Source organism: Symphodus melops (assembly GCF_947650265.1).
Source record: "Symphodus melops genome assembly, chromosome: 20".
NCBI lineage: Eukaryota > Metazoa > Chordata > Actinopteri > Labriformes > Labridae > Symphodus > Symphodus melops.
Genome location: NC_136710.1, coordinates 8,971,792 through 8,997,847, shown reverse-complemented (window position 1 = coordinate 8,997,847; position 26,056 = coordinate 8,971,792). Strand labels below are relative to the sequence as shown.

Below are 26,056 nucleotides of genomic sequence, written 5' to 3'. Positions count from 1 at the left end.
GATGGAGACAAATCAGTCATCTGTTCCTCTTGTGAGGAAGATGAATTCCGGTTCTTTGGAGTTTTTCCAGATGTGCATGCAGAAACTTTCTCTCTCTCTCTCTCTCTCTCTCTCTCTCTCTCTCTCTCTCTCTCTCTCTCTCTCTCTCTCTCTCTCTCTCTCTCTCTCTCTCTCTCTCTCTCTCTCTCTCTCTCTCTCCCTCTCTCTCTCTCTCTTCTCTTCTAGCTTTCATTAATCCACGGGCTGCTGGGGAATTTAATTATTCTCGCCAAGTTTCATCTCATTTCAGACAAAAACGCACTTTCTACAAAAGCAGGCACTAAATTTTCCGAGGAAGGTCAAGCGCGACCAAAGCGTGTCATATCACCAGTCTTGTCAAATCAGCATCAACTCTCAACTTATGTTGGCTAAGATCAATAGCTATTAATGTTAATAAGCAGGTCATTTGCCTTCCAGTGATCATTAATCATGTAAATGACTTTGGTAATTTGGGCTGACTGATGGTTGAACTTGATGATAATAAGAATAATCCACTGTCCTTTCAATAAGAGCAGCAAAGGTTAGCGACTGAAAGAAACAACGGAGTCTTTTTCCTATGGAGGCACAAAGAGGTTCACAGATGAATCATTGCTCGCCTTATCTTGATTACAGTTATTACTAAAATTGATCGATCATGCCATTACCAGTCAGCGACAGCTTCATTTAAGATCACTTTTTAACTAGCGGGATTTTAAAGAGGTGTAATCACAGAGCCTAATGTACATAAGCGTAATCCAGATGTTTCTTTCAACACTTTTGACATGGGAAACTTGAGATCAAGAGCTGTGAGACTCAAATCCAATAAGTGCAGTTCCTTTAGTCACCACTTGAGGCTGGTTTCAGATATGAGTCGATCGGTGGTATTTTAAACACAGGGTGTAAAGCCCCCCACAAAGAGGCCCTCATAACAAGGTTTGTATTTCATGTTGGCTAACTAAACAGCTAGCGAAACTACCCACTTACATATGACGCTGATGGGCGAGAATCATTGCCATGGTAACTGCGAGCTCCACCAATCAGAAGCGTCATTGTGACACTCTATGATTGTGGGGAGTGTAGTTCTTTGACCTGATGTCATGAATAAGGAGAAGCATACACCAAAGTTTCACACTCGGGTAGCATGTGGTCTACTTTGGATCGTAATGACGTCCACTCACTAATTACTCATTTAAACCTTGTTGAACTACCTTCAGGCAGCTGGTCATAACAGCCTTCTCATGTGAAAAGCCAAAAGAGAGAATCAGAGACTTACCAACTGTGAGCTGACCGGTCAGCTGGCCTTGTTCATTTCGGACGTTCAGCGTTACATTCTTTTCTGACTGAAAGACCAGCATGCTGTCCTAGAGGGAAGTATGAATTGAGAAGGAGAGAGACGAGAAGAGGAAGAAGGAAAGAAGAAAAATAATTCTTTCTTTGCGATGAGATTGAGTCTTAGCTATTTTTCGTTTTTTATTTTTTTCGTCGTAATAGAGATCGGAAATGTGGATGGTCACGCCAATAACACTGATGAAAGTGAACGGTGTATCAATCCTGAATCCTCCTTTGAATCCACATAAAAGGGGGCTGTTGGAGAAGGTCTCTGGCTAACAAACACCTTTGACTTTTCTTGGAAGGAGTGGGTGGCTGTAACAAGATGTCAACACAGCACTGACCGATTTTCCCACATATGGCTGACACAGGCAAACCTGGCTGCAAACTATTGCTTTTGTATAAATCTGTCACTTGGTGCAACATCAACATATATTGTCTTGTCTCAGGGATTCCTGACTCTAGCTGTGTTTAGCTGTGAATACTCCTTTACCTAACCTATCTTACATTATTCAGTTGATTGAATCATTTATTGTCAATTGAACATTTTTATTGGCGCAGCTTGATGTGGTTCATTTGTTCAATATACTCCAAACTGCAAACCCTGCAGTATATCTACAGTGAACATGTTGTTCTCCATTTTGCTCTTTAATTCACTGAAGTGACTCACTAATCAAATCAACTGACATCGGATTTGGATTCCTTTTAGTGTAGTTTTAAAAGTATTAAATTGACATCTGTTGGCATTCACATTCGAGCTCATTATTCTGGTGTTTTCTCGGTTTGATGAACTTCACGCGTGAAATTGAAGCTAAGATGATCTGAAGTTTGTGCAGTGTGTATCTTTGTGGAGGTCATTCAGTTCATTTTCCCTGCTTGCCTTTTGTAGCTCATCGTGAACAAAACTTATACAGGAAGTACTGCATCGCGAAGAAATTGGAGTTCTTGATCTGAAGTCTACTTTAAAGAGTTTAAAGGTCTTGAACCGTTTCCCCCGAGGCCGTGACTGAGATGCTGTTGCTACTCCTCAGCACTTCTTTGGGATCACATGAAAGACTTTTTAGTCGACGCGCCTGTTGAGGAAGGTCAAGTGCAGATCAGAGCGAATGAACATAAATGGAGCCTCTTGTTGAAGGTGCACTGGGCCCCGTCAGACTGAGAAATTACCATGGCTGCTGTAAGGCAGAGGATGCTTCCCTGCATACAATGAATAACATCAGAGCCACACGCCGGAGCACGGCCCGCTGCTCCCATGAAACAGCTGAAGACAAAGCTAACTCGTGACTGTACTGTCGTCCTGAGAGCAAAATACAATGCAGACCTTAAAGTGGAGGAGAGGAAGGGCACCGCTCTGGGTTTAAACTCTAATCCTACACACATATTTGCATACATACGTACACATTTTTAATTATATTTGATTCTTCTGCCAGCTGCTCATTTTAATATTGAGCTAAACAAGAGAACATAATGACAAAAACATGTCACAAGTTGAAAATGTACGCCTATTATGTCTTAATTTTCTCATTTTTAATATCAAATCCTGCAGGGAAGCTTTCCACGCACAGGGTACCGGTTGTTTTGGAGCATTTTTTTTGAAGGAACATTTTTAATAGCTTTCATATTAAAAAGGACTCTTTATTTCAGTTTAATACTGTTAGCTAAATTCAATTGGTTCCAGAGAAGTGGGTTTGACGGATGTTCAGATCTCTGAGGCAACACTGCTGCTGCTGATCCAAAAAGCTTTCATTTAAAATTGTGAGAATGAAACAAGTAAATGGCTTCGGTTGCATCAGCAGACTGGAATTCAGTTCAGCGCTGGCGCTAACAATCATCTTTGCCGTGCGTCACTAATGCAAGTGGGTGAGAGTGAGTGAGGGAGAAGTTTCACCCCAATAAAGATACACCTGCAACCGATGCTATTTATAGACCAGTCAGGGCCCCCGGAGATAACAACGAGAGCCAACAGTCTGAACCGCAGAGACTTAATTTTTTTAAACGATCTGGGCACTGTGTTGCCTCATTCAGCGATGTGCGTCAGAATTAGACGGAGTTCAAATGAAAGAAAAGATGCGTTTCAAGTTGATTTCAAAGTGAATAATAAAAAAAAACATTTGTAAGAGTATCACAAGGGGCAGGGCCTAATTTTCTTTGCCATGAATGTCAGCAAACCTCTAAATAAAGAAATGCTTACTCATACTATTTCCACTTGGGTTTATAAGGGAGGGTGATATGTTGGGTTTTTTAAATATTTTTTTTTATTAGGCAGCAGAGACAGTAGAGTCGTTACATTGCCGTGTAATCCAGTTCCCCTTTGTTTCAAGATTCGGAGACCAAGATGGTGAAACTGAAGCTGTTGGACGTCTCTGGCCTCCTGCCTCGTTTTATGTCCTCCTACTGTTTGCATCAGTTGTTCTAAACCATGTGCCATCGGATCAAAGGCTGCAGGCCAAACAGACGACTTAATGATTTCTTTTTCTCTGAACCCGCTCGAGCAGAGGAACTAATGAGTGAAATCAGCTCCTGCAAGTTCTTCACGTCAGTAAAACTCTTGACTGTGCAGTTTATGATTGATATCCAAAGGAGAAGGAGTCAATGTGGAAATCATAATAAAATTATCTTTTAATTAACTCTTGACTTGAATAGCAGTTTGGATTTTCATAATTATCCACATAATGTCTTGAGCTAAAACATCGCCACATAAAACCTCTAAACGTCTACATTTGTAAATCAACAAAAACACATATCATTTGATCCACCCTGTGTAAGGAAGTAAGAAAAAAACATCTACTGAAGAACTTCAAATTTCACCTCCCAGAAGAAGTATTTTCTTAATTTCCAGCCTGAAACAAAACCATTCTGTAGCTTTTTTTTTTTTTTTTTTTTTTAAAGAACAGACTCATTTCAAACTTATTTCCCAGTCCAGAAATCTCCACTGTATTGTGGCTTTGATACGTTCAGACATAGGCTTTGTGAGACATCATATGCTGAAACATCCAAGTGTGTTTTAAACACTGAATGTTAAGATTGTCCTCTTTTGTGCCACCAGCTGTGACCCTTGAAGTGTCTTCAGAGCTTCACCGAGCAATGCTGTCATGCAGGTTATTTATAACTGGGCAGATAACCCAATGAGTGTAAACTGTATTTTCAAACTTAGCAGCTCTCCCGTCACAACACAATTCAGAGAGAGCAGATTTAAGGGGCCACTTGGACTGATATTTACTGCCAGCTACCACAGTGCCTGCCAAAAACACTGAGGGAGCTATTTCCACTTGGTATTCACAGATTAAAGCTCTTGTCATTGATGAGGTTTCAAAGTGCTGATTGATCAAAAGGGAAGTGAAACTAAAGCTGGTTTGAGTCCGGCGCTGACAGCAGTTTGGATTCAGCGAACGTATAAAAGAGAGAAATCATGCTATATTTAACTTTAAGATACCTGTGGTGCACTCCTGAGGTCACTGCTGTTTGTGGTAATGGCTTATTGATCAATGGTGGTTATCTGACGGAGGAACAGCACTGTGCACTGTGCTGTACACTCATTGGATAACCATAATCCCCTCGCTCTCGCAGTGCTTGACATATTTCCTCAGGTGAGAAATATCGAGTGACCCGCAGAGATTTTTGTCCTGCAAATATCTCTGGTGCGGGTAGATAAGGGGGCCGGTGCACAGCGTGTCTGTAAAACAAGACAATAAAAATGTCTGCAGGTCGTATTGCACCGGGGAATGAAATATTGGCTTTGTCCCGTGTTGGGCTTTGGGTGTCAGCTATGGCCTTGAGGTGTTTTCTAATGCTAAGCGCACAGCTGTTTTATTTAAATCACCATTTAGCTCAGACGAGGACATCAAAGTCCAACAGAGGGCTATTCTGAGTTGTTTCGCGATCCGCTGTGGCGAATCGTACCCCACTTCCTCTGCCGACATCCCTCAAAAATCAAATTTACATGGAACCCCGGCTTCCAGTGCTTGAAAATTGCTTTCCGCACCGTGCCTAATCACTGAAAAAGGGGATGATCCAACCGAGTGTCTGTGTGTCGTGTGGGAGAGGAGAAATTGGGATCAACTTTGCGCTGGAGCTGTGTTGGTTAATCTACTGAACATCAAAGAGGAGAAAGAGGACAAAAAGAGGAGGGAGGGAAGTGAAGGAGGGGAATTTACTGCGTGGGCTTGATTGGATATCCAGCGGGTGGGGGGGGGGGGGACTGTGGTCCATCTGTAAATGCCGGTTTGTATGTGGCCTGAGAGGAGCCGAGAGGTAGCCTATTACCCATCTCCGGCTGATGGCAGGACCTGATAGGACAGGAAATGAGGAGGAGAAGGAGGATGCGAGGAGTATCTATCCAAGCACAATATAAGTTACCATCAAAGTATCATCAAGTTCGAGTTCAGGGGAAGTTGGCCTTTGTTGTTAATGAATTGATCATAACTTCCTCACCACTCAGATCAATATCAGCTTCCCTGCAGCTTGGGCGAGATCTTCACACGGGCTGTAGTCGATGGTTGTTACTCCGGGTTCATCATTGCTACAGAGTATTGATCAACACAAAGGCGAGGTGAACTTGTGGAAAAGACTTAAGAGAGCAACTTACCCTTCTGGACTGGATCTCGCTCACATACAGCGGCAGGACAAACTCCGAGATCCCCTCCAGGTGAATCCCGTCCGGGTTCAGCTGCAGGTTTCCCATCCCATCCTGAAACAAATCATGGATCCGTCAGTGACTCTGTGGCGAGCACTGCCGATTTTTCCCGGTTCGACTCAAAGGATTATCTCTTCCTGAATGAATAAAAAATGGAATCCCGCTGTCACTGAACTGCATTAGGAGGATGCTCGGCGAGGCCGCTGAAGGGGTGGCAGAGCTGAGTGACGGGGGAAAAAGTAGGACATGACATGGAGGTGACAATAGCGCAGCACTCAGAGGTGTCAGGGTGACGAGCTGCATGCAGGGAGAGGCAGACTGAAGAGGAAGCAGGCTAATTTGGCAGCTGTGACATGAATGTTGACGACTAAGAAAGTATGGTCAGATATTTTCACCTTTAATATAGGTTAATATTAACAGTTCTTTAAATAGTTGTTGTGTTTCAAGAGATATCTTAAAACCTCCGAAAGAAAACTGAGCACTATAGAACAAATCAAGCTTACATTACACTTGCTGACCATTACAGAACATGAGCTGGACTCTGATGTGTTTTCACTACAGGTCCAGGCAGACATTTATCTTCTCTATAAAGTACATCATAATCAATTGATGGATTTTAATTTGTCTCAGAAGAGGTATTGCAACTCAACTTTTGCAAATGTTACTGTAGCCGTTGATTTATTCTTTTATCGTTCCGACATATGTGAACGTGAAACTGTTCAAAATCTTCCTTTCTAAAACAAAGCAGCATAGTTGCAAAGACGATTTATTTCAACGTTAAAAGTGATTTGAAGAAACTTGGGATAAAATCCCCCCAAAAATTATAAATAATTTGTTAAATAATTATAAATTGTTTGTCATTTGAGCGTGTCAGAAAAAGGAGAGTGTTCCATATTTAAGAGGCTATTTCCACGATGCTGGACAGTACAGGTCCACTGGGCATTTCATGAAGTTGGGTTTATGTCAATTTTCCTGATAGGCCAAGTCAAAATGTCCACCATATAAAATGTGACAAAGCCTATTGGCTTAGAAAGTGTTAGAATAGTAGGCCTTTCTTTACCTTCTACTTAAGTGTTGTTGAATAAATCAGATAAAGTTTTAACACCCAGTACAAAGGAATGGTTTGATATCCACAGTATGAATGATTTGTGCTTACGTTAATATCATACCAGTTATTTTCACATGTTCTATTCTAGGTTTGTGTGTAGAGAGACGTCTTCAGTCATTCCTCTCATCCCATCAAAGGACTCTGAGGAGAGAACCGAGGTCATTATTTAAAGGAGCCAGATTTCTATTTACAACATTTAGGAAAAGGATAGAACAGTTGACTTTTATCCAACAAAAGTGAAGCCAACGCACAGAGACCATTACAGAGATTTGTTTTTCTTTGAAAAAGCAGGATTTTTATTTCTTAATCAGCTTGCTATCAAGAGTCAATCTAACGATGAAGCGGGATTTGCTTGAGGGACTCGCTAACTGTGTTTTGATATGAAGTTACCAAGGCAACCATCAACAAGAAAAGAGGATAGAGCCAAGATGGTGAAAACCCTGACAGCATTCAAAGCTTTTAAATGGGCGGCAGTAGTTCCTTTCTTTTTTATGTGTGAAACTAAAAAGATCAAAATACACATCAAACTTTTCAACAATAACTTCTTCTGGCTGCTTTAGAGTTAAATGTCATCATAACATCGAAGATTGATCCCTTACTTTTTATTTCAAATGAAAAGGAGTTTATTCAAAAACATGAAATGTCAAAGAGCCAGTAAAAAATGTCTGCTTCCCCTATCATATCCCACCACACATTTTATTATTCAGGACCTGATTTTGGAGGTAGATAATTCAGAAGGAATCCACAAAAGGTTATGCCATGGTACACGTCAGTGAGCAAAGTTAGTTTGAGAGCAGCTTTTGTGCACGCCGATGGGATGTGTGTGAACAGATGGGTTCTGACGGACGTGTTGGTAGAAGCCATAGTGCTGGCAGCACAAATGGATGGAGATAGTGAATTATAGAGGCAGAGGAGAACTCCATTATACGTGGTAGAGAGACAGGACAGGGGGACATATGGGAGGACAAAGTTGGAGGCAGTGGGTGGTGAAGTGTGGAGCTCTTTGTGTGTCAGCAGGCGCACGCTAAAGTCACTCCTGTGCTCAAGTGGAGGTGATGTGGTGGGAGTGAAGGGTCTGTGAAGCTCCAGTCAGCCAGACGTTTAGGTGGGAGACGGCAAAGAAAAAACAGGAGGGCGTTACGACGGATCAAGTCGTGACGCGCTGAAGGCCTGGACGAGCTCCTCGGCATCGGTGAAAGAAAGAAATGAAAAGACACAGGCCATTATTCTGTGGTGGAAAAATGACAACTGGAAGATTCAGCTTTGTGAGGTTTAAAAGAAAAGTGCAGAGTGAAAGATTTCAGCCAAGGACCTGCTGCCCTTCACACGGAGACAGTAGTTTAAGTTTTAGTTTGAACAACAGGGATCCTCTTTGTGCCGGTAGATTTTTACAAGGCGACTTTATGCTGATGCTCTGATCTAGGACAGAGGGGGAGCTTTAAAGTTGGTGCAGATACAGAATTTTACTTCAGTTGTGCTTTAAGACAAGACCCAGAAATAAAAACAGGCCATGCCAATTTGAAGAAACCAGCAAGGAGAGTATTTTTTAGCTTCAGGTTCAGAGATTTGCTTCAGTATTGAAGAACCTTTCCTCTAAGCCGTCACGATAAAAATGCAAATTTTATTGGTGCCATATGTCACTAAAAAACTGTCTTAACTGAATCCCTGGTGAAACTTAAAACTAAATAGGATAGGTGTGACTCAAAATAAGCATCAGTTTGGCGACATTTCTTTTGTTCTTCAATGTCAGTGACAGAAATTGCCGATGACTCCGACTCTGATTTACAAGGTCGAAGCAGACACCAACATTTTCTCCTCGCTCAGTCGCTCATAATTATAATTTGAACTATGTGCCAAGAGTGAGGCAATTGACATGGCAGGGGGAATGTAGTAATAAGATTAAATGCAGTGGGGGAAATTTGGGATCATGCTTTTTTTGGAGCTTGACCAGAAAACAATGCTCTCATGCCAGAGGCCCCCGGAAAAAATGATAATAGGACCAATCCTGCGGGGTGTAGTTTGGCATGTGTTTTCTTATTTAGCTGCCCGTGTCCTCAGAGATGGGGAGCAGGAAGTACATTTTCTGGAGCGACACCAACAGCACTGATAAGGTCTTTTGCTGGTGACACAGATTGATGGGAGGCAGAGGAGTAGAGGAGTGATAGCAGGAACCCGGGGACGCATCCGTCACAGAGGGGGGGATGCTGCCATCCCCAGTTTGTTGACAAAATGCTAAATTGTGTGCATTGTCCCTGGAAATGTCAGAGGAGCTCGCAGCAGCTGCCTGTTTGGTTTTCTGTCTGGAGATTAACAAGCACTGTGTCAGCCGCGCTGCTGCCGACTCTTTTGTGATTCTTTATCAAATCCAGATGAGACTGTGCACAACATGAGAAGATGCCTGTGACACACTGAGGATTCTTCCTCTGAGACTTTGTATTAATGTCAAAGACAGAAATCAGGAGAAAACGTTGACCACAGTAACTTGTGAAACGGTCAAATACGCTGGTCATTGTCAGTATTTTTTAATGATAGCCCAGTGTTGAGACCAAATGATTTACAACAATTTACCACACAGTTGTGTTCAAAATAATAGCAGCGTTTGACAACTTGAGTAAAGCTCCAAATCCTAAAAATAGTTTTTATTTCCGTGAGTTGGGAACACTGCACATTGTATTCGATGAAGAAAAATGTATCAATATTTTTATTACTTTACAAAAAAATGAACAAAAGTTAATAACGGGCTATTTAAAAAAAAAAAAAAAAAAGCAGAATCTGAATTTCATTACAAACTGAACCATTTACTCGATAAACTAAAAAAACATCTGAAGAATTTAGCACTCCTGTGAATCACTGAACTAGTATTTAGTTGTATAACCACGGTTTCTGAGAACTGCTTCACTTCTGAGTCGACAGGTTTTGATGCAGAAACTGCGTTTTTGACGTCACCCCATGAGTTTTCTATCGGATTAAGGTCTGCGGATTGGGCTGGCCACTCTTTATTAACTTTAATTCAGTTGGACTGGAACCAAGATGCTGCTCGCTTACTGTGTTTGTGGTGGTTGTCTTGTTCAAACACATTTATAAGGGCATTTCCTCTTCAGCATAAGGCAACATGACCTCTTCAAGTATTCGAATATATGCAAACTGATCCATGATCAGTTGTGCCATAAATGGTGCCGACACCATAGAAAGAGAAACATCCCATATCACAAAGCTTGCACCGCCATGCTTCACTGTCTTCAGCGCGTACTGTGGCTGTAATTCAGTGTATGGGGGTCGTCTGACAAACTTCATTCCACAAAATGTTTCTCCATTTCTCTTTCGGCCAGTCGATGTGTTCTTTGGCAAATTGTATCCTCTTCAGCAAATGTCTTTTTTTTTTTTCACAGTGTGACTTTTGCGGGGGCTTCTTGATGATAGATTAGCTTCACACAGGTGTCTGCTAATGGCCACAGTACTCACAGGTAACTTCAGAGCGTCTTTGATCACCCTGGAGCTGATCGTTGGCTGGGTCTCTGGCTATTCTTCGAATCCATTCGAATGGTAGTTGTCTTCTTTCTTCCACGTCTCTCTGGTTTTGCTTTCCATTTTAAAGCACTGGAAGTTATTTTAGCCGAGCAGCCGATCATTTTCTGCACTTCTTTATACGTTTTTGCCTCTCCAATCAATGTTTTAATCAAAGCGCGCTGTTCTCCTGAACAATGTCTGAAACGACCCATTTTACTCGGGTCTTCAGAGAGTAATGCATACACAACCGTGCCGGCTTCATCCTTAAGTAAAGGCCACCTGATTGAAGCAGAATGAATGATCTCACTAATTGAACTTCACACTGCTATGCTCGTTTCAATTAATTATTCAATGCACAGACTCAGGAGCATGCATATCATAAATGTTGGGTCTGTTGGTTTTCTCTACTACACGTGATGGTAAATAATTTGCCATGTAGTAATATCATTTCTACCAAAAACAGTGATTGATCTGGTTAGTCATGATGGACTGCTTTTATCTTGTAAAATCAGAAATGTTGAAAGCCTAAAAGACTTTCGTGGGATGTTCACATTACCTAACCGAAATGAAAAAATCCATTTCCTGTTTGTTTCAGAGGATGATTAAATTGTTGACATCCCAGGCTCCTGCTGCTCTAATTACTCATTTTATTCTTTAGTTTTGATTTGATGTTTTTGTAATCAAACATTTTCTAAATCTTTGGGTGTTGCATTATGTGGTATTTAAAAATAATGTACAAATGTCCTTAAAAAAAAAAAAACAACTCCCAATCAAATAACTAAATGTTTAACGTTAAATTTGGCAACACTGGAGATCATTTTAGAGTCACTATGAAAGTGCTGGCAGATCATAATTCAAAGTCAAAGTTTCTTTGGGCCATCGTAAGGGAACAAGCTGTGCAAAAATATGTGATGATGAAATGTTAAACATCTATTCTGAGTAACGGGAACTAGTATAGCCTCAATACGAGACAGAACTGCCAGTCTACCTAACATTGAATATGGCATGAACAGCTTGTTGCGTCACGTCAACACCCTCAGCTCAGGAGGGTTCTCCTCCTTAATGCCGAACAGACTGGCTGAACTCACCACAGAGAAATGCATGACCTTCATGATCCACACAGTGAGGGCCAGGTTGACGATCATGGTGACCAGGAGTAGCAGCAGGAAGAAGTACAGGCCTCGTTTCCTCCAGCCGTACAAACCCACCGGGTACGCAGCATCGCAGCCGGGCCGCTGGAGGTGCAGGGACTGTGACGCGAGGATAAACTGCTCCTGGGTGATCTGGAGACAAACACAAACATTTGAGAAATGCACATCGCAGGAGGAGCATTTACAGATTGCCAGCCCCACTAGAACAGAGGCCGAGGCATGGAGGTTATTCTACCTTTTCTTTGAAGAGTGAGAGAGGGATAAATACCTCACTACTACACCCTGAAACATCCATACCACTCTATTTATGTATGTGGAGGAGGATCAGTCTAGAAACTAGATATTCATTTTCTATTTACATAATCTATTTTTCTTAGTCTGTAACTTCTACAAAGACAAACTGTATCTTCGGCCCTACAGACTTTGAGAAATTGAACAAGTGGCAGAGTCATTCATCATCCTCTGTGCCAACAAGACAAGGTCATTTGGGTGAATTTGTTTTATTAAAAAGAGATAACAAGTCAAAGTGCCTCCTCTGGGGGGGGGAAGAAAAACATACACTTGGTGTTTCTTCTTTTACTGCAGAAAAGATGACACATTACTCAAGAGTCCTCGTTGACATGTTTGGCCATCAGCAGGAGGATCAACCGGCCCTGAACAGGAAAGGATTTGAAATGTTTTCTTGATATATTCAACACACAACATTTCACACATGGGCTGAATCAAAGGGATTTCATGAACGTTGCAATCCTCGACTCTTCTGCTTGCCTTGACACTCCAGATGAGTTTGTATGGATTGAATAACATCACAGCTTTGTTGACAATGCTAATTTCTTGTTGACATTCTGTCAAACTGGATCCCTGTGTTCACACACAAACTGGAGAATGACAGCTTCCTGCAGGCCGTCCCGTTTATCGCTGTACTTTCAAATGTTGCTGCCCATCAATATTTTACATAAGCAGTTTTTATGATGAGGTATAAGACGTGAAACGTATGCAGTTCATGACTTGAATCCAAATGCCTTCTCTTTCCTCTAAACAGCCTTCATATTTTGAATACCACGTTAGGAACAAAACAGAGCTCGCTTATTAAGAAACAGGAGGTGGATTATGACAGGAAGGACCGATCTGGTGCCAGCGAAATGTTCTCCACTCGAGCGGAGGATTTGCAGCCTCTGGGGGAGGCTTTCTCCACGGGAGATCTGATCTGAGATCAGAGAGGACGATGTCTGTCAAGCGGTCTCGTCCAGGCGAGGGCGAGCGAGCGGTAGTTGTTCTCCAGCCGGTTGTGACGGCAGGCGGAGGCTGTGAAGCGTCCCGTCACTGAACTGATCTGGTAGCTGTTGTTGAAATCAAACTGAGGCGACCTGAGATTTCTCTCTCGCAAATGTTAATCTTCAGTAAATCAACATAACACGTCCGGCTAGATTTTCCTGAACTTCCTCACACTCCCTTGATGCGATTATAAGTTCATCCTGCCGCAGGAACACGCATGAAGCAAACATCTCTTACAGAGACACCTGTGCAGATTTCTCCCCAGAGACAGCCGAGAAAGTGTAAAGCATGCATAACTCAAGTCCCAATCCCTGACCCACATGCTTTATTCACACTCAGCATGTCATTAGCATATGACTCTGATGGCATACATCATTACATTGTATGGTTTCCTGACAGGCTCTCATTAAGCGAGGCAGCGCAGGCAAAGACTCTTTAGCTCAGCAAGGTGAAGGCACTTTCCAAACGGGGCTGAACCTGACTCAGCCAGAACCTGCGTCCTGTAATACGAGGTGTGATCCTCCTGTCTGAACCTCTGCTGATGAGCTCATATTATTATTACTGTTGCAATCAATGGTTGTCTTTTAGAAAAGGCGAGCAGTTGATGAATTTTATTGATTGTGAAAGTGCAGACGCTGCGTCTTGCTGTGTGATCGTTGTGTTACAGTGTGTCAGGCGGTGTTGTGTATCAGCTGCTAGAAGGCGGGCGGAAAGTAAGGAAAACACCTGCTGTACAAGACCGCTACTTTGTGCTTGCATCTGGTTGTTTTTTTTTTTTAATTCGACATCAGTGTAAATGGTGATCGTTTCTCAGCTAAATGGCAAATTGAAACATTCTAGATCACGCGGTATGAAGTAAAATGTTTCGAAAGTCCATAATTGAAGCTCTTTTTGAAGCATTTTCACTCTCACAAGTTTTTGCTTTCAAAAATGGCTCGTTAGTCTACCACAGTATTCACAAAGTGAAATGGATTTTGTTTGGGATTTTCCTCCACGAGGGGTTGTAGCATGGTTGTCGAAAATATTTCTAAGTAAATGTGTGAGAAGTGTTTTGAGTGAAATGACTACAAACAGTCAGCAGGTGAAACCAAAAGCTTTTAAAATCATTTATCAAGGAGACTTTTGCTCTTATTTTGAATGAAAAGCATCAATGAGTGGATTTTACGTCATGCTGTGGACATCCAAGGCAGGTGGAAATTTAAAGAAGTCTCTGCAGAGTGTCCATTACAGACACATCTGGTGCTGACAGGCTGATTACTCAAACAGTCCATCAGGATATTTCCATTTCCATTTGCTGAAAGTCCACAATAGACATCTCAACCGCAGAGCAAGCTTTTTGAGCATCTCACCATATGTTCTTGGAAATTGACATCTCGTTCTGATTCCTGTTATTTCATAGATAACAGGAATCAGACACTCACGGATGACAATCATTTCAGTCAAGGCTGAGGAATCACTGAGACTCGTCAAAAACCAACGTGAACAATCTTTACCGGACGATGTGAAATTTCAGTCATTTTATAATTTCACAAAGACACTCAAATACATTTGTGCTGTTCGTAAACTTCCAGATCCTTCCTATTTGTGAAAGTGTGCACTGAAGAAGAAAGAGAGAGCATGAATGAATGAAATCTTTAGAGCGGCACGATAACAAACATCGTCTAATAGGAGTCTCCCACAGCTCCGCTGTTTCCTTGGACCGATGGTTTGCGACGTGTCTGCGAGCGCTGGCAGATGTCTCACGAACGGGTGTTGCAAACGACTTTGCAGCAAATCCAAATGACCCATATCAGTGGCCTAGAAATGTCAGTGCTTCCAATTTAACCAGCGATACAGTTGAGGGACAAGAGCGTTATGAGAGGCGCTTACTCAAAGGCTGAATATAAACTCCATGCAGTGGCACACAAGACTTCTTTTACAACCACAACTTGGCATCGAGTGCAGTCAGAGCACATCCTGAGCTCATCCTCGACACACAGCTCTGTACAGTTTAAGAACCTTCTGGAAACATTCAAGAAAAAAACAAATCTTTAGAAGCACTGTTTTAGCCTGCAGCTGTAACCCTGCTGGACAGACTATTTTCAATCCACTGTTTCCAGGGGAAACGTCAGCGCTTGTCATTTCTATGGCAACCCCAGCGTGCCCAACCCTGGTGATGCTGTGATTTCTTCGCAGGAGTTTTAATGCATACATTACAGCGGTCGAGTCGTGCCTCCTAAAGCGTGCTTATTCACGGAGCAAGCGGAGGAGTGCATAGAAGCTGGCGTTTTGTCAATCCGTCATTTCAGAATGCCGGTCACACACACGCACACACACACACACACACACACACACACACACACACACACACAGAGACTCGACTGATGGAGATGTCTGACTGTGGAGCGTACAAGAAACAACTTTGACTTTTAAAATAACTAAATATTGATCACTAAAGCAAGCTGCACAGCCTGGTCACACTGTGCTGAGTCCTGTGTGTTCCTTTATGTTTGCTCAGGTCGATGTGACAGAAAACACTCAGTATCAACCCTTCACTATGAATAATTCAAGTTTTTAACAGTCCTGATTAAGTCATCCTTTAAGAAAGGAGAGGTAGAAGACTGTAAAACTTGGACAAACAGACCAGATATAAACCGCTGAGAGTAGCGTGATTACACGCACTGATACATCAAACATATTCGTTTCAGGGAGTTCATATTAGAGGGCATCTCCTCCATCCAATCCAAACTGAAGATAAATCATTCGAGTCTCAAGAATTAGTATTGCGAGAATGAGCCAGCGAGAAGTTTCAAGTTGTGCTTCATGGTGAGTTTTCTTCTTTAATAGGTGATGTATAAACTAAAATGTAGTAAACCAAGAAAGAAAAGACCCACCAGAAAAGCAAAGTGGCAATATCAGCCACGAACGTAGACTGTATACAACATCTGGGTTCATACACTGGTAGAGGTCTGTATTGACTGTAAGAGCCAGCATGCAAAAAAAAACCTGACGGATACTGAATATCTAGTTTGATGAAGTTTGATGTCAGTGGAAGATCACCACGCCACTTTCTGATCCAAACAGATGGTCGATGGCACAACGCAATGAGCGGCAGGAACACAGAAGTTGTTCATGTAGGGCTAAAGGAAACACAGGAGCAAAGAAAAGGCAGCCAGACAGCATGATCAGGAAATAGCATTATAATCATAATCAATTATACCCTCCTATTTTCAAGGAGGCTTCATGCTTTTTTGCAGACACTGTCCAGAGCGCTACATCGCTGTGCTTCTTTCAAACTCTCAAAAATCCTCTCCTTCTAAATCCCAGTCCCTGGGATGACTCCTGCCAACGACAGCTCCTCCATGAACACCTCATAAAACGATGACGTCTGTTCATGCAGGGTGTGAAGAGAACAATCCAAAGAGGTTCTGTGAGATCAGGTGGAGTCTAACACCATTAATATGTTCGCACACACCAAATAATGAATTGGATTTCTCCTCACAAAGTGCACGCAGAAAGAGAGAAGAGGGATTAGATCACTCGGCGTGATCTTTTATTCAAAGTGTGAAATTCACTTTAAAATCCTGCAGCTCAATCACAAACTTTGGTGCAAGTGAAATTACACATCCACACAACGTGTGAGTTAAAGCTCCTCATTTCTAATTTCCTTTTTTTATCAGCCTCCATATTAGACTAACACTGAACAATGTTACTGCTCACCTTTCTGATATCAGAGTGATACAGTGAAACAATACATTTTCTCTACTATATATTCACTCCTTGGATTAATGTGCACAAATCAGGAGTCTGGAATTGGGAATAAATTCAAACTCAAATGTCGACTCAGAAATAATCCCAGCATCACTTTCTCTCCGCTCTACAAAGAAGAGATCACCCCCCCCCCCCCCCCCCCCCCCCCCCCCCCCCCCCGTCTGAACTCCTCAAACAAACCTCCTTGTTTAGGGAGAGTTGTGCAGCCGCTCTGTCTACAATGAAATCATCACGACGCGTCTCGAGCGAGCTGGAGACGAGTGTCAACAGATTATCACCGACAGATGGCCGTGAAATCTACTCAAAGCTACGGATGCTTTTCCACCTACAGTCCTGATTACATGCCGTTTCCATAAATAGAAAGCAGACGCCCACGCCGTAACTTGCTTCTCTGAGACAATAAGCTATACACGCTGCTTTCTCGGTAGATCACGGGCAGTGCTGGAAAAGAGTTCAAGGATTTGTTGCATTGCAAATATTTAACTCTTTAAAAACCTTCTTCATCAGTTCTTATCAAGCTTGTGCTGACATCTGTGTGCCTTTACTTCTGAAGAAGAAGAAGAAGAAGAAGACTACTTTAGAGTTTGGATGTTACAGCTGGATTAGCCAAAGCCAACAATTACACAGCTGTCCCCGCCCTGCACCAGCGGGTCTCATCTTCACTAATTAGTGTGCAGGTTGATATTCTGCATGCTGTTCAGATCAAACAGTTTACACGCTGCGAGTGCAGCAAAACGCAGCTGAGGAGCTCCCAATGAAAGAAAATGAGACGTTATCAAACGCCTCGCAATGTTGATCAGCAAAATGGCCGAGCGCTGCCTCGCATCAGCGGCGCCACGGGGGTCCCGCAGGGGGCGGCCTCAGCTGGAGGTCAGAAAACATTTGAGGGAGCTGTGATGACTGTGAAGCTCGTACCCCGTTCGTCCTGCTCACGAGCGCAGGTCAACCGCTGAGGCAGCAGGGTGGAGGGGGGGTGCGGGGGGGAGTGGACACAATCAGGACATGCAGCATTTCAGCACCTGTTTGTGTAGGATTCTCTGGGTGTTTAAGTTTGAAGAAATACCAAATCAACGACACAGACGAGACTGAACACACATAATTCAGAAATGTGCAACTCAATGCATCGACGTGACCATTTCACGTTTTGTTGATGTGACAATGAAGCGTGTGGATGAGGCTGCTGCTGCTGTCAATAGGCGCTCCACTTAAGATGTGAAATCCAATTTCTGTGGCTCCATCATCTCTGGCGGATGTACAATAGCGGCGCAGCTCGTCGATGGCTTCACCTCACCCTGAAAGCAACAAACGTAACCCCAATGTAAGGAGGAGACAGGCTGGGATCAAAGATCTCTAATATGTTCTGCACAAGGGAAAGGTCTGCGGCTGTTCAGTCAGAGAGGAGACATCACAGACTGTTTTGAAGAGCGGGCTTTTATTTTCAGAGAGATTTTTTTTTTCTCTCGCAAGCACGTCTGCTTTTTGATGACATTTTCATGGAAAATATTTGCACCTGGCAACGCAAAAGTATGCAACAAACCTCTCAGCTCGTCTGACCGTTGCGGCTGTTGTGTCTCACAAAAAAATGTTCCCAGCTTCTGTCGTACAGACTTCCTCGGAGTTGACCATGATGCTCTGGCAAACTGCTGATGTAAACAGACAGACACTTCTCCACACTACACTAGCTTTCCCTGCTAATCCCTGAGCAAATCCTTGGAGAGCCTTCAGGGGGCCATTTTGGACAGCACCCCCCATAGGCATCATTTGCATTCATCAGACGTGGTGGTGGTGGTGGTGGTGGGGGGGGGGGGTCGGAGGCTGAACATTACCAACACAAATTAAGTCCCAAAGATGTAAAAAGTGGATTCTTACACTTGACCCAGGAATATATATACTGCACATTTAAAGGTGACAAATTAGCCCCCCCACAAAAAAAAAAAAATAAACTTGCAGACTTGGAACTATAAGTGGGAAGGAAGTGCTGGATCAGCTCAGAGCCAGGGTGAGCAGGAGTGATTTCTAGACTGATAAGCATGACCCACAACTAAGCCTGGAGCCTTTTGTGTGTGTATGGAGTGTGCGTGTGCAAACGTCCAATAGATCGCCTTCAGTCCACACAGTAGCTGTGCTGTGTGGGTTTCTGACACCGAGCAGCCTCTCTTCTTTTGCACTGCAGCACTAGAGACAAGATGCATTCACTGTACCCAGAGGTTACTGCCTCCCTCCACCACAGCCTGGAATGATAATGAGACACCGTGCAGCAGGAGGAATATTCATAAGCTGTCACATTACAGTGATTCTTCAAGAGGAAAATGCATAGAATATGAGGTAAAGTGCAGGAGGGGAGCTATGTAAAGAACTCCAGGAAGGCTTCCTGAGGCGTTTGAGAGCTGGTCAGCAGTTATTAATCTTCATGTTCCCGCCTCCTGGAGGGAGATGCAAACACTGCAAGACTTGAACAGTGAGCAGACACTTCACATTCATCTTTCATTAGCAGGGATTTTTTAATGCAACAATTGAAGCAAAGGGTGCACCTGTTGCAGAGAGCACTCAAGAGACGCCCGAGTTTGAACTGCTGAATAAAACAACACAATACTCCGATAAATTATTCATAAAGAGGTCCGTGAAGTACACGCTCCAATCCTGTCCTTTACAGCAATTTTAATAAAACTCAATTTCATGTTGCGTCACGAGATAGTCTTGCCAAACTGTCACCAATTTCAGAAATAACTGTGTCTCTTAAGATCAAATAAAAATCAAAAACTCATACAAGCTTACCTTCAACGTCTCTATGTCGAGAGTGGCCGACTGCTCCATGTTATAATCTCATTTGTCACAGTTACATATTTCCACAAAGTTGGAAAAAAGCAAAACGCACGAAATTCAGCCGCGACGCGCGAGCGTCCTTCTTTCCCATTCTAAATAAATAAATAAATAAATACATAAACTATCCAATGTTGAAGGTAAGAAACACTGTTTAACTACATATTAACAATGCTTTCGCGATATTATAAACCAATCATATTGGCTGATACTTCAGCCCAAACTGACTGCTGCTTAATTTGGCACGCGGACCCAGGTACTCCCGGCCGATGCTTACTTTTCAGGCAGCTGATGAGAGGAGAAGCTCTCGTGGAAAACTCAGCAAAGGCAAGTCATACACAATGAGGACATACACATCCGGTAGGGACTTTCAAACTAAAGGTCTTGTTCTATTAGTCATTTCATCCCTGGGATGTTGCTGGTTTAAAAATGGGGTTACTAAATCTACTTTTTTTTTTTTTTTAACCGTCTGTCTTCTATTCTACTTCACTGAGGTTTTTGGACATTTTATTCCATTATCTAAATGCAAAAAAAACTTATTATCTTACAGTAAGCCATTCACTGAATGAAGAAATGATTCCAATTCCCACTGCAACAATAAAGCGGTGTAGTCCATGCCTACATCATGAATCATTTTCAATTTGTATAATTCTGAAATTGGCATTCACATAAAGACAGTCTTTGAAATGTTGTTTTCTAAAGTATGTTTTAATGTTTATATCATTGCAAAGGAAAGAAGCCATTATGGTGTATATACCTGACGTATTATTTGAATGAAAGGTTAGGCATGTTCAGAGTATAGAATAAGTTAGGATAAAGCATTGTGAAGCTAAACCAGAAAAAAAGTGTTACTTGGATCATTTTGTTCAGTAAAATTAAATAGTTCAATATCATTTCCATTAAAATAGTGGCTATCATCACATGTAATCATTGTGTAGACAACGTTTTGTGGAAGTGCAGAAGTAGCAAAGTGTACTATTTCAAAATTGTCAAGTAAGTGACAATGGTATGCTCATGTTTACACTTCAATACTCGCACAAAAACGCACCTTATTCTGAAAAAGTGTTGTGTTCAATTTCCTGTTTAGTCATAGTATAATACTGTTGGTTTGATAGTAGAGAAATTCCTTTAAGAGACGAGATTTTAAACAGCTAGACATGATCGTGTTTCATGTGTCCACATTCTGCAGAGAAGGGGAAGAAAATCCCGAGTCTCAATGATTCCGCATTTTGATGTCATATATCCTGTAGGCTCATTTTAACCTGCGATAAATTATAATGTGTTAAATCACCGAGATAGTATTAAACTACAAGGAATATTTAAATGACTGTATGGTTTTCTCAAAAAACACATAAACAGAATAAAAACTATCCGGCTCGCTTTCCCATAATTGGATGTAAGCTGTTAACGCACCCTGCTGGAGAAACTATGACACTGCAGCAAAAGTATATAGTGCACATGCATTATGCTATATGAGTGAGTTAAAGAGTCACCTGAATGTCTTGAAAGAATCTATTTGTGGGGAAATGAGATTATGTGGTTAATATGTAGAATAAAAATATATCCTAAATTGACTGAAACCTTTTTTTAAGTAATAGATATAAACAATAAACGGTTTTTTGAGTATTTATGGCTGGAGTTTGATAACAGATGGGCTGCTGCAGCATTCAAATATGTTTATTAACATTTCATTGCGGTAACCTGAAAAATACAATAGATGGCAGCAAAGAGTCATGCTACATCTTTTCAGACAAACTCAATCAAGCCCCGAGCTCTGGCTCTGATCGAGGATTACTAATCAATTATCGAGCAGTTTATTCATCGTCGCAAGGATGTCAGACGCCAAGCAAATCGCGGCACAAAAAAGGTAGATGAACACGTCTGATCAGCTTTCTCCTCTCACGTTTCCGGATCGTTTCTGAACATTTGTAAATATTATAAATTAAAAATGTCGCATAAGGGTTAATAGTGTTTATTAATCACAGATAGTGACACTGGTTTTTATTGGATTGCCTAATTACTGTGATGAATCTTCACCTTATATTTTTATAAAAATTCATTCGTTTTCATTCTTATTATCATTGTGTTTGCAGTGCTAAAATAGCAGCTGGAGCTGTTGTGTGTGTTGAGAGTGAAATAAGAGGAGATGTGACCATAGGTGAGAAAATGTTGCTCTTAGAATCAAACGCCATTTATATAATTTCCTTCCCCTGTTTTTGTGTCCTGTTTGAGATAGCCTATATGTATTTTTTTATTTTATAGGTGCTAGAACAGTTGTCCACCCCAAAGCACGGATTATAGCAGAGGCAGGACCTATTGTCATTGGAGAGGGTAATCTAATAGAGGAGCAGGCGCTTATCATTAACAGGTAAACTGTAAACACATCAATCCCCTATTTGATCTTTACAGCTGCACCTTATCATACCTTTTTTTCTGTCTGTAGTTATCCAGAGAATATCATGCCAGATACAGAGGGAGTGGAGCCAAAAACCATGATAATTGGGACCAATAATGTGTTTGAAGTTGCATGTGGTATCCTTTGCAATGCAAATAACAATGTGGAGACATAACTCCTGTTGAAATTATATTATCAAAAGGCTAAATATATCTTTCTGGAATTTTAGAAATTTGAAATGGAATTTCTTAGAATTTTAGTATCGCAAGTACACTGTTTGTCCACCAGGGGGCACTGACATTATCTTCAAAATGTCCCAATCAGTAAATAATTAAAATATTGTAGCTAAAAAAGCAATGTCTTGTTTATAGCCTTAATGTGTGTCCCACAGTCTCTCAAGCTTTAAAAATCGGGGACAATAATGTGATTGAGTCCAAAGGTAAGTACAGCAATTACTTACTGTAATCCTATTAGAACTGTGCCTTGTGGAAGATACTTTAATTTATTTCCTAGTTAGAAAATAAAATGGACAGTGACCACTGTGTGCGCAGCATGGCATTATTGATCAAATTATATCCTTTATGCATTTACCATTATATTGTCCAAACCCAGTTAGTGTTTCTATTGCTTATAACACAAAGAAAAAAATCTGTTGTATCCAAATGCAGCTGATCTTGGGAGAAACGTGATCCTGACCAGTGGGTGCATCATCGGCGCATGCTGCCAGGTCAACACATGCGAGGTTGTGCCTGAGAACACAGTCGTGTACGGATCAAACTGCATCAGACGCGTGCAGAGCGAAAAGCCACAGGTCAGTCTCCACAGATGCTTGTCTGAATGCCCTGTGGGTCACAAAGTTTTGTTTACAAGTATGTGGATGCGTGTTGACAAAGGATGGCTTTTTGTCTTTAAGCCTCAGACTCTGCAGCTGGACTTCCTCATGAAGATTCTGCCAAACTATCACCACCTGAAGAAGACGACCAAGGGAGGCAGCACACCTGTGAGGAACTGAGATGAAGCGATGTTAACAAAGCCTCTGCACACGGACTGACATGTTTCTCTCTATGTGCACTCTCTTTGTGATGTTCTTTAATGTCTTGTGGAATACCTCTGACACTGAAATGACTCCTACACTCTCTTCCTGTATATGAGGAATGACACCAGTCTTTAGCGTTGATAATTTAATCCATTTCACTTTGCTTACAGATCAATATTTACACTATTTGTGATATATTTTCAAACTTGTTTGTGCCATTTTATTGATAATACCCACTTGTATTTATCAATGCACCAATAAAGATATATAATTATTGCAATAAAGATTATATCAAGAAGCTTGAATTACTGTGCGTGTTCCTTCAGTATGTGGCCACAAGGAGATGCTATTGAGCAACAGCTTGTACAGCCTTTGTACTGTCTGCATTTAGTGCTTTGTTCCATCAGGTGATACAAAACAACCAATTAAAATAGTATTTATTTATAATGCGCCTAAAAATATCAGTATTATCATGTTCTTTGTCCTTAAAATAGTCATAAAAGGAAGCTTCTAGGCCAGAGATTTGCATGTGCATTGGCTAACTCTGACTGCAAGCGGGTTCACATACAGTAAAAAGAAGTACAACTGCTAAGAAGAAGAGAAAAAAAAGATATGTTTGGGTGTGGTTTTCCCCATCTTGGATCCAGTGTGTTACCAGTCCTGCACCCACCCATCAGAGGATGCTAAATTGGTGCCCTGGGTACAGTGGGAATTTCACACAGTGCCTGGCTTTTTGTAATTGACACGGGTGTGGTTGTAGCTTGCATTTCCGTTGCAGCATTGGTTTGAATTATCCCCCTGGTGCCCCCTCTTCCTTCTTCTCTGGTTTAAACCACTTTGACTTGCGCCCATCTGTGGCCCAGCCTTTTAGATTTGGGTTTGGATGGATTCAAATGTGGTGGTCATTTCTGCCTTAAACACCTGACACAAGAAGTTCAGATGTCACTTTTAACACTTCCTTTAAAACTGAAGGCTGCTGCTCTTCAGGGTTTACAGGGTTTGTTGTTCATGCTCAGTGGGGAGGGCAGTGCACAGGACACAGCTCCCTGTTGGAGGCCCACAGCTGGTGTCGCACACTGCCAATACTCATTTGAACATGTCATAGTGGAGTCCCAAGAGGAGTCCACATCGACCAGGGGCTAATTATTTCGGCAGTGGCGTGCAGCAGGGGCCACTGTTCGACTCCTTTCCGTTCGCACTTCTCTTCCCCCCCTCTCTGCACTACCATCACTTTTATTTTGGGATGTTGCCAAAGCATCAGTTTACTTTAATATGACAAGTAAGACAGATGCTGGGCACAGTCGCACGGATGTGAAGAGTGACAAGGACCTCATGGGGGGCCGAGTGCGGCCTTAATCTGTGGTGGGGTTTTTAGAGAGGCAAATGGCTATGGTGATAGCAACTCATGGCAGGAATTTGAAGAGGAAGTTCAAATGTTGTTCTATATTTGGAAACAGTTATTTATACCTCTCCCTTACTGTAGTGTTGTGAAACGAAATTATCCAGCTCACATTTGTTTTTGAAGCAGAGGTTTGTTCTTCTATTATTATTATCTTAAACTAATATTTAATATTTGCTGAAATATGTAGCATTCTTCTGAGTTAACATTTTCTTATTTAAAGATAGAAGAAGGAGATTTTAGTTTGTAACACAGCGCTTGATTCTAAGGAGTTTGCTGTAAAATGTAAGCAAAATAATCACATATTTTTCATCCACATAACCAACAATGCTTAAATTAAAAAAAAAAAAAAAAAACATACATACATTATTGCTCTTTGATGCACTGTAATATCTTAGTTTTTCAGCTGCAAATACAGCTCAAGTCCTGCTGTTGCCCATTGCAGTCAGTCATGGTCAAACAGGCCACCAGTTGGTTTGGGAGGATAAAGGCTTTCTGACAGCTGACCTTTGCATCCAGGTCCACTCCACCTTTGGAAAGTGAAATGTGACCTATAGAGGACAGTGATTTCCATTGCAGTTCAACTGAAATTATTAATTTAATCACAACAGGGACTTTGAAACACTGGATAGCTTGAATGTCTAGCCATGCTATAACAACATAGCTCTGTGTTCATATGGCAATGTTGCTTGAGGTGTTCAACTTTGGTGTAGACTTTACACCAAATATATATTGGATGATTGCATAGAAATTGGTATCCCTGATGAAGAATGGCACTGCTATTTGTTTTATGACTTTGGTTTAAAAAGAGAAATCTTGAATATGATGTCGACTGCCATTTAGTTTTAAGCACAAAGTCCCCTCCTCAATAAATGAAGTAGTTTAAGTAACTCCCGAACTTAAATCCAGTGCTGCAATCAGATTATAATTTAAATGTCTTAAATTTTGTATTCTACGATAGCCTAATGTAAATACGGTTGTCATTCCTATGCACTTTATACTTGGTGTTAGCGAGCAAATATTAAATTGCTAAAAGGCTAACACTGTAAAATGTTATCCATAAACATTCGGTCAAACAATTAAAGCATTAGCCACTTACATATGCTATGCTGAATAATCATGTTTTAATGGTAAAGACGAGCCAACATCTGCTAGAAAAAAATTCATTTGTTGAAATATATATTAAAAAGTGAATTTTAACAAAAGAATTTTAAAAGTAGTCAATTTTTTCATTATATGGCTCCTGCATAGTTATGCTAGTATGTCGACATGTTTATAAACATCCTGTCGGCCAAAGTTAATGTTCCTTGTAATTCACAAAAACATTGCATGAAACCTAATTACATAAATAAATAAAAGTTCTTCAGCTCAAAGCTCTAACTACAGAGAGCAAATAAACAGTCTGCTTTTACACACAACGATTGTTCAATAAAGATTAAAAGCGGTGTGAAAGAAAAAGAACTCCCGGGGACTGGGTTTTATTTTAACCTTTTATTGGTTCCACTGGACAACAAAAGAGAAGATATAACTTTACATACTTCCCTTTGACCTGCTTTAAGACATTTTAGCACCACTCAACTGCAGTCAGAGGGAACATTATTGTCCATTACATGGACTTGTGTCAACCTTTCGGAA

General features: G+C 41.4%; 2 protein-coding genes across 3 annotated transcripts in view; one reads left to right on the top strand and one right to left on the bottom strand.

The window, feature by feature from the left end:
- LOC306841854 (zeta-sarcoglycan-like) overlaps positions 1-19,831 on the bottom strand; it is a 31,974-nt gene extending 12,143 nt beyond the window's left edge. The window contains exons 1-4 of one of the 2 annotated variants that reach the window (XM_079371868.1): positions 19,547-19,831; positions 11,684-11,878; positions 5,933-6,034; positions 1,292-1,379 (exon numbers count right to left, since the gene is read on the bottom strand). In XM_079371868.1, coding sequence (XP_079227994.1) covers positions 1,292-1,379; positions 5,933-6,034; positions 11,684-11,878; positions 19,547-19,585 — 424 coding nt within the window. In that variant the 5' untranslated portion in view covers positions 19,586-19,831. The remainder of the gene's footprint in view (positions 1-1,291; positions 1,380-5,932; positions 6,035-11,683; positions 11,879-19,546) is intronic. The other variant, XM_079371869.1, reaches the window with a different exon arrangement.
- A 1,534-nt stretch (positions 19,832-21,365) lies between these two features.
- On the top strand, positions 21,366-23,321 carry LOC306841855 (dynactin subunit 6-like). Its single transcript, XM_079371870.1, has 7 exons — positions 21,366-21,458; positions 21,685-21,749; positions 21,854-21,959; positions 22,035-22,123; positions 22,378-22,425; positions 22,655-22,797; positions 22,900-23,321. The coding sequence occupies exons 1-7, from the start codon at positions 21,424-21,426 to the stop codon at positions 22,996-22,998; spliced, it is 585 nt and encodes a 194-aa protein (XP_079227996.1). The 5' UTR covers positions 21,366-21,423; the 3' UTR covers positions 22,999-23,321.
- The last annotated feature ends 2,735 nt before the right edge of the window (positions 23,322-26,056 follow it).